We start from the raw sequence: 12,407 nt of genomic DNA on the forward strand, positions 1-12,407 counted from the left end.
CTGCTTGCTCCCAGTGACAATTTCCTTTCCAAGTATTCACAGGCATTACATTTAATAGTGTATTCTGGGCCGGGCACTGTGGCTAATGCCTGTAATCCCAGCACTTTGGGAGGCTGAGGCGGATGGATCACGAGGTCAGGACCATCCTGGCCAACATGGTGAAACCCTGTCTCTACTAAAAATACAAAAAATTAACTGGGCGTGGTGGCACATGCCTATAATCGCAGCTACTCGGGAGGCTAAGGCAGGAGAATCGCTTGAACCAGGGAGTCAGAAGTTGCAATGAGCCAGTATCACGCCACTGCACTTCAGCCTGGCAATAGATTGAGACACCATCTCAAAAAAAAAAAAAAAAAAATAGTGTATTCTGTATTCTTAGATTCAACGTCAAGATGGTATCCTGATGGTATTGTTCAGAATTGTTACTCCTTATCCTGATTTTCCATCAGTCACCTGGAACATTATTCCAAATTACACGTTCCTGGGTCCCACTCAACCTAAATGAGAAATATCCACGGTGGATCCCAGGCATTTGTGGAGGAGGGGTTAATTTTCCATATAATCTTCTTTCCCTTTGGAAAATCAGAATTGTGATTATCTCCCCCTGTCCTCTAGCACCTTTCTTGTTCTTCACCATTTCTTAAAGAGCACAAAGTTTCCATAATCTCCACACATTTTCTTAAGACATGATTCATCTGGCCTAGGAAACTGATTCATTCATTCGGAACAACTTGATGCTTTCATTATCTCTTTGTTAAACCTGGATGTCAGTTTCATTTTATAAGTGTTTATCCTATCCATTTTATAAAGTTTTCTCTTTAGCAGGAAATAGAGAAGCATAAAATGTGTTGAGTTCTGGTTTTTCCTCGTTATCCTTTAACAATACTGCATTGGTTCCCAGAAGTGAGTCTTATTCAGAATTTTTATCGTCTTTAGCATTTTCGGGACACTTCTGCTCATTATAGGCTCTAACCTTTTTGTGAATATTGTAATAGCTATTTGCTATTCTGATACATGGCTGTATGGCTTTTCCTCCAATTTTTATACATAATTAATTCAATCTGAACTTAAAAGAAATCTGCCTGCTCCAGTACTTTAGTGTCTTGATATTTTTGTTTTTTTCTTCATTGAGATAATTACTCTTTACACTAAAAGGATGATCCTTTTGAGCTGTTACCCTTTTAGCACCTCACATTGTGGAAACATACCCATCTTTTTGAGATTTGAAAATCTAATGGCCAAACTATTATAAATCACTTCTTCACATAAGCTATAGACTTTAGCTTGGAAACAGTATCCAGATTTAATGGTTTTAAATGAAACCTTTTGATTATTTACTCACAGAAAAAAGATTCTTTAAATCTTGTGTCAAAAAAACTGAATTATAATTTTTCCCAGTCACTGTTGAAGATGTCTATGTTTTTATTTTTTTATATTACGATACTAAAATATAGACAGGTTGATGGGGGTAGGGAGTTGAAATATCGTGTACAAAATATTAAATGAAAAGTTTAGTCTGTTACCCTAATCCACCCTTCTCCCTGCTTAGGGCCACCCCCAGAAGTAGGCAGTTTTAACTGTTTTGTTTTCAGTTCTTCAGGAGGCTTTTACCAAAGTTCTGTTTCTTAATCTGTCATCTTTTAGATGGTGTCTGTTCAATCATGTTATAAAGAATGGAGCCAGGTGCAGTGGCTCATGCCTGTAATCCCAGCAATTTGGGAGGCTGAGGCAGGCAGATCACTTGAGGTCAGGAGTTAAAGACCTGGCCAACATGGTGAAACCCCATCTCTACTGAAAACACAAAAATTAGTGGAGCATGGTGGCATGCACCTGTTGTCCCATCTATTTGGAAGGCTGAGTTGGGAGAATTGCTTGAATCCAGGAGGCAGAGATTGCAGTGAGCTGAGATCGTGCCACTGGACTCTAGTCTGGGCAACAGAGCAAGACTCCATCTCAAAAACAAATACAAATAAAAAGCAAGAAAAAAAACAAGACTGGAGAAAGCCAGGTGCAGTGGTTCATGCCTGTAATTCCCAGCATTTTGGGAGGCTGAGGCAGATGGCTCACTGAGGTCAGGAGTTCAAGACCAGCCTGGGCAACATGGCAAAAACCTCATCTCTACAAAACATTTACCAAAAAAAAAAAAAAAATTAGCCAGGCATGTTAGCACATGCCTGTAGTCCCGGCTATTCAGGAGGCTGACGTGAGAGGATCACCAGAACCCAGGAGTTGAAGGCTGCAGTGAGCTACGATCACACCACTGCACTCCAGTTTGGGTAACAGAGTGAGAGCCTGTATAAAAGAAGAAGAAAAAAGAATGGAGAGTTTTTCTCACCACCTCTCTTCCTGGAATTCCCAGCTTTTTTAGTTTTACTAATACTAGTTAGTTCATAATCTTAAATATCAAATGTATATTCCTTTAACTTTAGATAGTTATTTAACTCCTATTAGGTTTAAGATGAAGAAATTAAACACTTCTTTATTTACTTTTCCTTGCTTTCACCAACCTGTTTTTTTTTTTTTTTTTTCCATTCACAAAGGAGGAGACACCAACCTATTCTTTAACTCATGAAATTTCAATAATTGGCCGGGGGCGGTGGCTCAAGCCTGTAATCCCAGCACTTTGGGAGGCCGAGGCGGGTGGATCACGAGGTCAAGAGATCGAGACCATCCTGGTCAACATGGTGAAACCCCGTCTCTACTAAAAATACAAAAATTAGCTGGGCATGGTGGCGCGTGCCTGTAATCCCAGCTACTCAGGAGGTTGAGGCAGGAGAATTGCCTGAACCCAGGAGGTGGAGGTTGCGGTGAGCCGAGATCGCGCCATTGCACTCCAGCCTGGGTAACGAGTGAAACTCCGTCTCAAAAAAAAAAAAAAAAAAAAAGAAATTTCAATAATTTTAAAGCTATGTTTTCTTTCTTTCCCTCACAGTATTACAATGACTATGGTGATATTATTAAGGAAACACTGAGTAAAACCAGGCAGATTGATAAAATTCAGTGTGCCAAGACACTCATTCTCAGTTTACAACAGGTAAGAAATTTGGAGAGAAGGAGACAAAGAGTGGAAATAACATTATTGCATTTCTCTATGCTTAACATTTGCTAGGTAACTTATCTCATTTAAACTAGGTCATTTTATATAGTTTTATCAGTGCATTGAATATTTTCTGGTGCAAAGACATAGGTATCTTTTCTTTTAGAAGAAAATCCTATAGTTCATATTTCAAATAGATGCAATCCTAAGGTAATTTATTCTTGGACTAGATGAAATGCCAAATTGGAAATTTAAAAAGTATTAATTTAAAAAGAAAAATATAAAAAACATTTCATGAAGAAGGGCACCAGGAGATAAGAAAATGTATTTCAGCCGGGTGTGGTGGCGCATGCTTAAAGTCCCAGCTACTCGGGAGGCTGAGGTGGGAGGATCGCTTGAGCCCAGGAGTTCTGGGCTGTAGTGTGCTATGCCACACTAAGTTCAGCATCAATACGGTGACCTCCCGGGAGCAGGGGACCACCAGGTTGCCTCAGGAAGGGTGAACCGGCCCAGGTCGGAAACAGAGCAGATCAAAACTCCCGTGCTGATCAGTAGTGGGATCACGCCTGTGAATAGTCACTGCACTCCAGCCTGGGCAACATAGCAAGACGCTGTCTCTCAAAAAAAAAAAAAAAATTAATTTAGAAAAAAAAGAAAGGCCGAGCGCGGTGGCTCAGGCCTGTAATCCCAGCACTTTGGGAGGCCGAGGCAGGTGGATCACGAGGTCAAGAGATCGAGACCATCCTGGTCAACATGGTGAAACCCCGTCTCTACTAAAACTACAAAAAATCAGCTGGGCATGGTGGTGCGTGCCTGTAATCCTAGCTACTCAGGAGGCTGAGGCAGGAGAATTGCCTGAACCCAGGAGGCGGAGGTTGCGGTGAGCCGAGATCGCGCCATTGCACTCCAGCCTGGGTAACGAGTGAAACTCCGTCTCAAAAAAAAAAAAAAAAAAAAAGATGTATTTCATATTACATTAATAAGATTTCTAATAAATGCTTAGTAATTTAAAATAGAGATTTTAGGGGGCCTAGTGGATATATAGGTGCATATATATATATGTTTGTATTTAGAAGTCTCAGTGGCAAAAGGATTGGGGCTATTCACTAAATTGTGATGGGTCAGCTGACTATGTATTTGGGAAAATACCTGTTTATACTCCTACCTAATGTATACCCAAAATAACTACTATTATGGTTTATATATAAAAGGCCAAAAGTAAGACTTTATTAGTCAGGCATGGTGGCTCACACCCCTAATCCCAGCACTTTGGGAGACTGAGGCTGGCAGATCATGAGGTCAGGAGTTCAAGACCAGCCTGACCAACATGGTGAAACCTCATCTCTACTAAAAATAGAAAAATTAGCCAGGTGTGGTGGTGTGTGCCTGTAATCCCAGCTACTCAGGAGGCTGAGGCGGGAGAATCGCTTGAACTCAGGAGGCGGAGGTTGCAATGAGCAGAGATCACACCATTGTACTCCAGCCTGGGCAACAGAGCGAAACTTAGTCTCAAAAAAAAAAAAAACAAAAAAAAAATAAGGGTTTATAAGAAAATAAGATAATATTTTTTAAATCCTCTTTCTAAAGAAGTCACAAAATTAAAAATTGATGATTAGTATAAATTTTTTTTTTTTTTTTCCAAGAGATAGCGTTTCGCCATGTTGGCCTCAAACTCCTTGGCCTCCCAAAGTGCTGGAATTATAGGCATGAGCCACCTTGCCTAGCCAATCTGTATAAATATAAATAGATTTATACATCAGTCAGCATTTTAAGCAAAGTTTTAAAAAATGATTGGGGAAAATATTTTCAGTCCTACGTAACAAAACTTACAGATCAGTAAGAAAGATAAATAAATCTCATAGAAAAGTGAGCGAGGGATTTGAAAAAGGTATTTTTCAGAGGAAGAATCTTACAAACCATTAAACATGAAAAGAATCTTACAAACCATTAAACATGCTCATTAGGCTGGGCACAGTGGCTCACACCTATAATCCCAGCACTTTGGGAGGCTGAGGCGGGTAGATCACTTGAGGTCAGGAGTTAGAGACCAGCCTGGCTGACATGGTGAAACCCCATCTCTACTAAAAATACAAAAAATTAGCTGAGTGTGGTGGCAAGTGCCTATAATCTCAGCTACTAGGGAGTCTGAGGCAGGAGAATCACTTGAACCCAGGAGGTAGATAGAAGCTGCAGTAAGCCAAGATCACACCATTGCACTCCAGCTTGGGCAACAAGATCGAAACTGCATCTCAAAAACAACAAAAAAACACACACACACAAAGAAAGGCATTAATAATTTTCATATGTAAATCAAACACCGCATGTTCTCACTCATAAGCGGGTGTTGAACAATGAGAACACATGGACACAGGGAGGGGAGCACTACACACTGGTGTCTGTTGGAGGGAAATGGGGCAGGGACAGTGCGGGTTGGGGAGTTGGAGAGAGATAGCGTGAGGAGAAATGCCAGATATAGGTGAAGGGGAGGAAGGCAGCAAATCACACTGCCATGTGCGAACCTATGCAACTATCTTGCATGTTCTTCAAATGTACCCCAGAACCTAAAATGCAATAAAAAATAATAATTTTCATATGTAACCATAAACAATAATGAAAGCCAGGCAGAGTGGCTCACACCTATAATTCCAGCACTTTGGGAGGCCTAGCCAGGCGGATTGCTTGAGCCCATGAATTCAAGACTAGCCTGGGCAACATGGCAAGACCTCTGTCTCTACAAAAACTTAAAAAAAAAAATTGTTGGCACACACCTGTAGTCCCAGCTACTCAGGAGGATGAAGTGAGAGGATGGCTTGAGCCTGGGAAGTCAAAGCTGCAGTGAGCTATGATTACACCACTGCACTCCAGCCTAGGTGACAGAGTAAGACCCTGTTTCTAATAATAATTTTTATTGTTGTTACTGAAATACAAATTAAAATGGACACTTATTATTGCTCAACAGATTGGTATGAATTAAAATGATTGATAAAGATATAGAGGAAAAGGTCCCTTTTGAAAACTGCCTTCTTAAAAGACAGTTTGTAGTATATTCCAAAATTGAAGATATATATTTCCTTCAAGCCAGTAATTTTGCTTCTAGGTGTCTACACAGATGTGCACATGTGTGTACATATATATATATGTAAAAGATGTTTTATTACAGTAGTCTCTGTAATAGTAACAAACAAAATAGTCTAAATGTCTATCAAGAGGGAACTAAACTGAGATGGATAAAGGATTTTTAAGACAAAATATTGAGTGAAAAACAGCAAATTTCAGGACAATATGCAGTATGGTACCATTTATGTAAAAATAAAAACTTTAGATGTATATGTAATATATCTATACTGATCTAGAAAACTTTCAAACTTTTAACACTGGTTACCTTTGGAGAGAATAATGGTATTTGGTGGAAAAGAAAAAGAAGAACTTTTACTTTGATATTCTTTCAATTTTTTAACAACAAAATGTATTCTTTATATTTACTTTAAATGTACACTTTAAGTTTTAAAGTTTAAACATTGTATATACCAATACGTGAAAACAAAGTTTAAGAATCTATAAATAGTTATCTGTGAATTAATTTGAAATCCCTGGAAGAACTGTTCCTTCAGTACTGACAAAGCAAATAGTTCAGGTTTATGCATTGCTGACGAAAACTTAAAAGGTGCACAACATATTAGCAACCAGGAGCTATTTCAGTGAATGGTGTGATCAGAATAAATTGAGAGGCTGGAAGGTGAGAAACTGAAGAAAACAAATGCCAGCAATACTTTTTGGAACCTTCACTACAAAGGGAATCAGAGAAATGGGTTAGTAGCTGGCAAAGAAAATGGGGTCAAGAAGTTAAGAGTATTTTTAAGATGTATGCATCTAGTACAGAAGGAATAGTTTATGAGGGAGGAAAGAGCAGTAACCACAAGAGCAAAACTGTTGAGCAGGTAAAACTTTACATACTCCCTTCTTATCTAATACATAAGGAGGGAGTGGCTTTAGATAACAGTCTGCACAGTTCACCCCTTATAACAGGAGGAAAGGTAGGTGTCTACAGATACAATTAAGTTTTTAGATTTGGTGGTGGAATGATAATTGCTTGTATATTACCTAGTACTCCAGGATTCCGTTTTTGTTGTTATTTTCACAGAAAATAGCTAACATATATGCAATTTATAAAACTCCACCCAGCTTAAGAACTTTTTGGTGTATTTTGTTACTGGGTGGGAAAAATCATAGCCCGATGTATGCAAATAGTCTACATAATGTTCTTGTTTGAAATATAATAAGTGAAAAAACAAAGCTCTTAACCCTATATTTCATATACTGTCATTCCTGTAAAAGCAATAACAAAAAGAATAGATGTTTATAAATATGTAGTGTATTTTTATAAATATATTTCTTTTTCCCATCTCAAAATACATTCTTTTGGCTAGGTGCAGTGGCTCACACCTGTAATCGCAGCACTTTGGGAGGACAAGTAGGGCGGATCACTTCAGGACAGGAGTTTGAGACCAACCTGGCCAAGGTCTCTACTAAAAATTTGAAAAATTAGATGGGCATGGTGGTACACACCTCTTATCCCGGCTACTCAGGAGGCTGCAACATGAGAATCGCTTGAACCTGGGAGATGGAGGTTGCAGTGAGCTGAGATCACACCACTGCACTCCAGCCTGGCCAACAGAGTGAGACCCTCTCAATAAAAAAAAGAATGTATTTATTATTATTAGAAACAAATTTCTATCTGCATTTAGTCACACCACTAGCATGAAAATTAACTTAAGCTATTAATAATAGACAATTTGTAGTAAGGGAACAGAGTAGCTAAAGTTCAATTCAAGGAGAGAAACGTATTTCTCCTTATACCTTTTACATATTTTTAAATTACTTATTCAGAAAATTTTAAAAATTCTGAGCTATAGGTTTTTCCTCTTTGTTTCTTTCTACCAGTTATTTAATGAACTTGTTCAAGAGCAAGGTCCCAACCTAGATAGGACATCTGCCCATGTCAGTGGCATTAAAGAATTGGCACGTCGCTTTGCCCTTACATTTGGATTGGACCAGATTAAGACACGAGAAGCAGTTGCTACACTTCACAAGTGAGTGAGATAAACACTTTGTTATACGGACTCTGGTTTACTGGAATTTTAATGAAATAACTATTATTTGACCCATTTTTAAAGTGACAATTGGTAGACTTTTACAAGAACTTTGGAGATTATCTAGTTTAGAGATTCTAAACTGGGAGGACGTTTTTAATTTGGAAAAACTTACTTAAATCACCCATTTGTTCATCTTATAAAGTATAGAAAGCAAAATTTGATAACATATTATTGTCTGGTCTGTCACTAAGAAAACAGTTGTGGGAGGCATGGGTTTTGAGAGATTACACAGGCTGGGTACTGTGGCTTGCGCCTGTAATCCCAGAACTTTGGGGGAGCCCAAAGCAGGAGGATCATTTGGGGCCAGGAATTCAAGACTAGCCTGGGCAATATAGTAAGACCCTGTCTCTACAAAAAATAAAAATGTGAACCAGGCATAGTGGCATGTGCCTGTAGCCCTAGCTACTTTGGAGGCTGAACCAGGAGGATCACTTGAGACTGGGAATTTGTGGTTATAGTGAGCTATGATTGTACCACTGCCCTCCAGCCTGGACAACAGAGACCTGTCTCTGAAAAAATAATTATTACAGAATTTTTTGTAAAGACTATACAAAACTGATTTGGGGTTCATTATTGTGAAAACAGAAGTAACAAAACCTTTAGTAAACTCATACAGCTTGGTACCGTTACCAGCTCCAAGAAGCAAATATTCTGGCAATCTATTAATAATTATCTTTCCAGGGTATCTTGTTACCTCTAAGAAATTACACATAGGGGCCAGGCGCAGTAGCTCATGCCTGTAATCCCAGTACTTTGGAAGGCCAAGGGAGGCAAATTGCTTGAGCCCAGGAGGTTGAGACTAGCCTGGGCGACAGAGTGAAACCCCACCTCTACAAAAAAAATGCAAAAATTACCCAGGTTTGGTGACACACACATGTAGTCCCAGCTACTTGGGAGGCTGAGGTGGGAGAATCACATGAGCCTAGGAAGTTAAGGAAGTGAGCCATAATCGCACCACTGCACTCCAACCTGGGTGACATAGTGAGACCTTGTCTCAAAAACAAAAACAAATAAGGAACTTACCGTTGTTGCTCTGTAGCTATTTTTTGTATATTTTTCCCAGTTTACAGTTTCTTACTATAAATATATACAAATATGTCCTATATATTCACATTAGTTTATTATTTGAATTTGTCAGATTTTACTACCTTTTGTGATGATTTTACTACCTTCACAAATATTTATGTAATGTTAGCCAATTGAGAGAATACACTATCTGGAAAAATAAGTTGATATTTTCTTTTACTTCAGGGATGGCATAGAGTTTGCATTTAAATACCAAAATCAGAAGGGACAAGAGTATCCACCTCCTAATCTGGCTTTTCTTGAAGTACTAAGTGAATTTTCTTCCAAACTTCTTCGACAGGACAAAAAGACAGTGTAAGTTGCACATTACAAGAGAAATGTTTTTTATAATTATACTGTTGTAATTTTAATGTTTATTTTTTGAAAAATTTTTAATCATTTAGATATTACTTTTGATAATTTAAGCTCTGATAGTTTGTTTTAAGGAATTAGAATTTTCCTTCAAGCATTTATGTAGTAGCTATTTTACTGCTTATCTTTTAGTACCCTAGAATCTGCAATATGAATTAAGCAGGTAGAAATGTTTTCTTACTGTGCAATTCAAAGATGTGTGAACATTGGTTTAGCCATTGTGTAACTCTTCCTTCTTTCCTTTTTATATTAATTTTGTTTTAGTTTTTTTGTTTTTTTTCTTGGTTTTTTTTTTTTTTTTTTTTTTTTTTAGTTCTTTGGGGTTTTTTTCTTATTTTGTTGTTTTAGTTTTATATTCTGTTTTATTTGACCTGTTTCAAAAGATTTTTTTTTTGTATTTGCTTTTTTTGATTATTGATAACTGAAAAAATGTATATGTAATTTCAAAAGAAAATCTTGATGGGATAAGTTTTATTTAAAACCAAACTAGAAAACTTTTCTAGGCTGGGCATGGTGGCTCACACCTCTAATCCCAGCATTTTGGGAGGGCAAGGTGGGTGGATCACCTGAGGTCAGGAATTCGAGACCAGCCTGGCAACATGGTGAAACCCCATCTCTACCAAAAATACAAAAAAATCAGCTGGGCATGGTGGTGCACGCCTATAGTCCCAGCTACTCAGGAGGCTGAGGCAGAATAATTGCTTGATCCTGGCAGGCAGAGGTTGCAGTGAGTAGAGATCGAGCTACTGCACTCCAGCCCAGGGGACAGAGTGAGACTCCGTCCCCCCGCTCAAAAAAAAAACTTTTCTGTAGTATAATACTATAATGAATCCTAAGTTTTATAAACTGATAAGACAGAGAGTCCTATTTTATAATATTCTAACTGGGCGCAGTGGTTCACGCCTGTAATTCAACACTTTAGGAGGCTGAGGCAGGAGGACTGCTTGAGTCCAGGAGTTCAAGACCAACCCTAGCAACAAAGCAAGACCCCAATCTCTATTTAAAAAAAAAAAAAATTAAAATTAGCCAGGTGTGGTGGTGTACACCTATAGTCCCAGCTACTTGGGAGGCTCAGGTGGGAGATCACCCCAATCTCTATTTAAAAACACAAAAAATTATAATTAGCCAGGTGTGGTGGTGTACACCTGTAGTCCCAGCTACTTGGGAGGCTCAGGTGGGAGATCACATGAGTCCAGAAGTGATTATCACTTGAGCCCAGGCTGTAGTGAGCTATGATTATGGTCCTGCATGTCTCAATCAATTAATTTTTTTTTAAAAAAAATTCTAAGTAAATAGAATTTTGACAGACAGTACTTATGTGATTATAAGTGATAGTTCTTTTTTTTTTTTTAATAAGTGATAGTTCTAAGTAAAGATGTTGATGTCCTTTTGATCAGAAAATATTTATTAAGCCCCTAGTATGGTCAGCTACTGTTGTAAACCTTATGCTCTAATGCAGGCGGGGCACAGCATAAACCAACGTGAAGATGGCCAGGCTCAGTGGTTCCCACCTGGAATCACAGCTACTCCCCGGAGGCTGAGTTGGGAGGATAGTTTGAGGGCAGGAGTTTGAGGGCAGGAGTTTGAGAGCAGCCTGGGCAAAGTATCAAGACTCTGTCTCTAAAAAAAAAACAAACAGGTAGACAAATGAGAGCTTCGGGAACTGAAATGGGGTTATATGATAGACAGAGACAGGTGTTGATTATTAGTGGGAGTGTTGCCTCCTTTTTTTTTTTTTTTTTTATTTTCATGTACCAAGAACCTATTTTTAGCTGAGCCTGTCTCATCAGTTTTTTTTTATAACAATATGCTAAATAAATAGAATTTTTGAGAGACAGTTAATACTTGTATGAATATAAGTGATAGTTCTAAGTAAAGATATTGATATCATATTGATCACAAAATATTTATTAAGCCCCTAGTCTGGTCAGCTACTGTTACAAAGCTTATACTCTAATGCAGGGGGCACAACATAAACAGGCAGTTGGCCTGGTTCATTGGTTCCCACCTGGAATCCCAGCTACTCTAGAGGCTGAGGTAGGAAGATTGTCTGAGGGCAGGAGTTTGAGAGCAGCTGGGCAAAATAGCTAGACTCTGTCTCTAAAAAAAACAAACAGGCAAACAAGAGAGTTTCAGACACTGAAATGGGGTAATATGATAGACAAATATAGGTGCTGAATATTAGTGGGAGTGGTTTGAAAACTTTTTCAGTATAGGCATTTACAGCTTATATATTTTCCTCTGAACATTACCTTAGCTGTATCTTGTAAGTTTTGGAATGTTGCATTTCTTTTTTTATTCATCTCAAAGCATTCTTTTCATTTCACTTATTTCTTCTTTAACCTATTGATTATTCAGGAGTATTTTAATTTTTACTTATTTCTGAATTTCCAGATTTTCCTTCTCTTACTGATTTCTTCATTTCATGTGGTCAGAGATCATGTATTGTATTATTTTCATCCTTTTAAGTTTATTAAGGCTTGTTTTGTGGACCAACATATGGTCTTAGAGAATGTTCCATGTATATTTGAGAAAATATGTTGCCCTTCTGGTTTTGGTTGGAGCTTCTGTTCTGTAGATGACTTTTCCATCTAGTTAGCTTATAGTTTTGTTTATACTACTTTTCAAGTCTTCTGTGTTCTTGTTAATCTTTTGCTTAATTGTCCTCCTATTCATTATTGAAAGTGGGATATTGAAGTCCCCAGATGTTACTATTGAATTGTCTATTTGTCCCTTCAGGTTTTGCTTCATTTATTTTGGGGCCTTTTTTTTTTTTTTTT

General features: G+C 38.1%; 1 protein-coding gene across 4 annotated transcripts in view; it reads left to right on the plus strand.

Annotated features, from left to right (window-relative positions):
• STAG1 (stromal antigen 1) overlaps positions 1-12,407 on the plus strand; it is a 405,253-nt gene that overhangs the window by 373,007 nt on the left and 19,839 nt on the right. For all 4 annotated transcript variants that reach the window (XM_032265673.1, XM_032265683.1, XM_032265691.1 and 1 more), the window contains 3 exons: positions 2,933-3,034; positions 7,979-8,127; positions 9,442-9,570. In XM_032265673.1, the coding sequence (XP_032121564.1) occupies positions 2,933-3,034; positions 7,979-8,127; positions 9,442-9,570 (380 nt within the window). The remainder of the gene's footprint in view (positions 1-2,932; positions 3,035-7,978; positions 8,128-9,441; positions 9,571-12,407) is intronic.

The sequence above is a fragment of the Sapajus apella genome, unplaced genomic scaffold (assembly GCF_009761245.1).
Source record: "Sapajus apella isolate SASKATOON/1434 unplaced genomic scaffold, GSC_monkey_1.0 scaffold4, whole genome shotgun sequence".
In the NCBI taxonomy this organism is placed as follows: domain Eukaryota; kingdom Metazoa; phylum Chordata; class Mammalia; order Primates; family Cebidae; genus Sapajus; species Sapajus apella.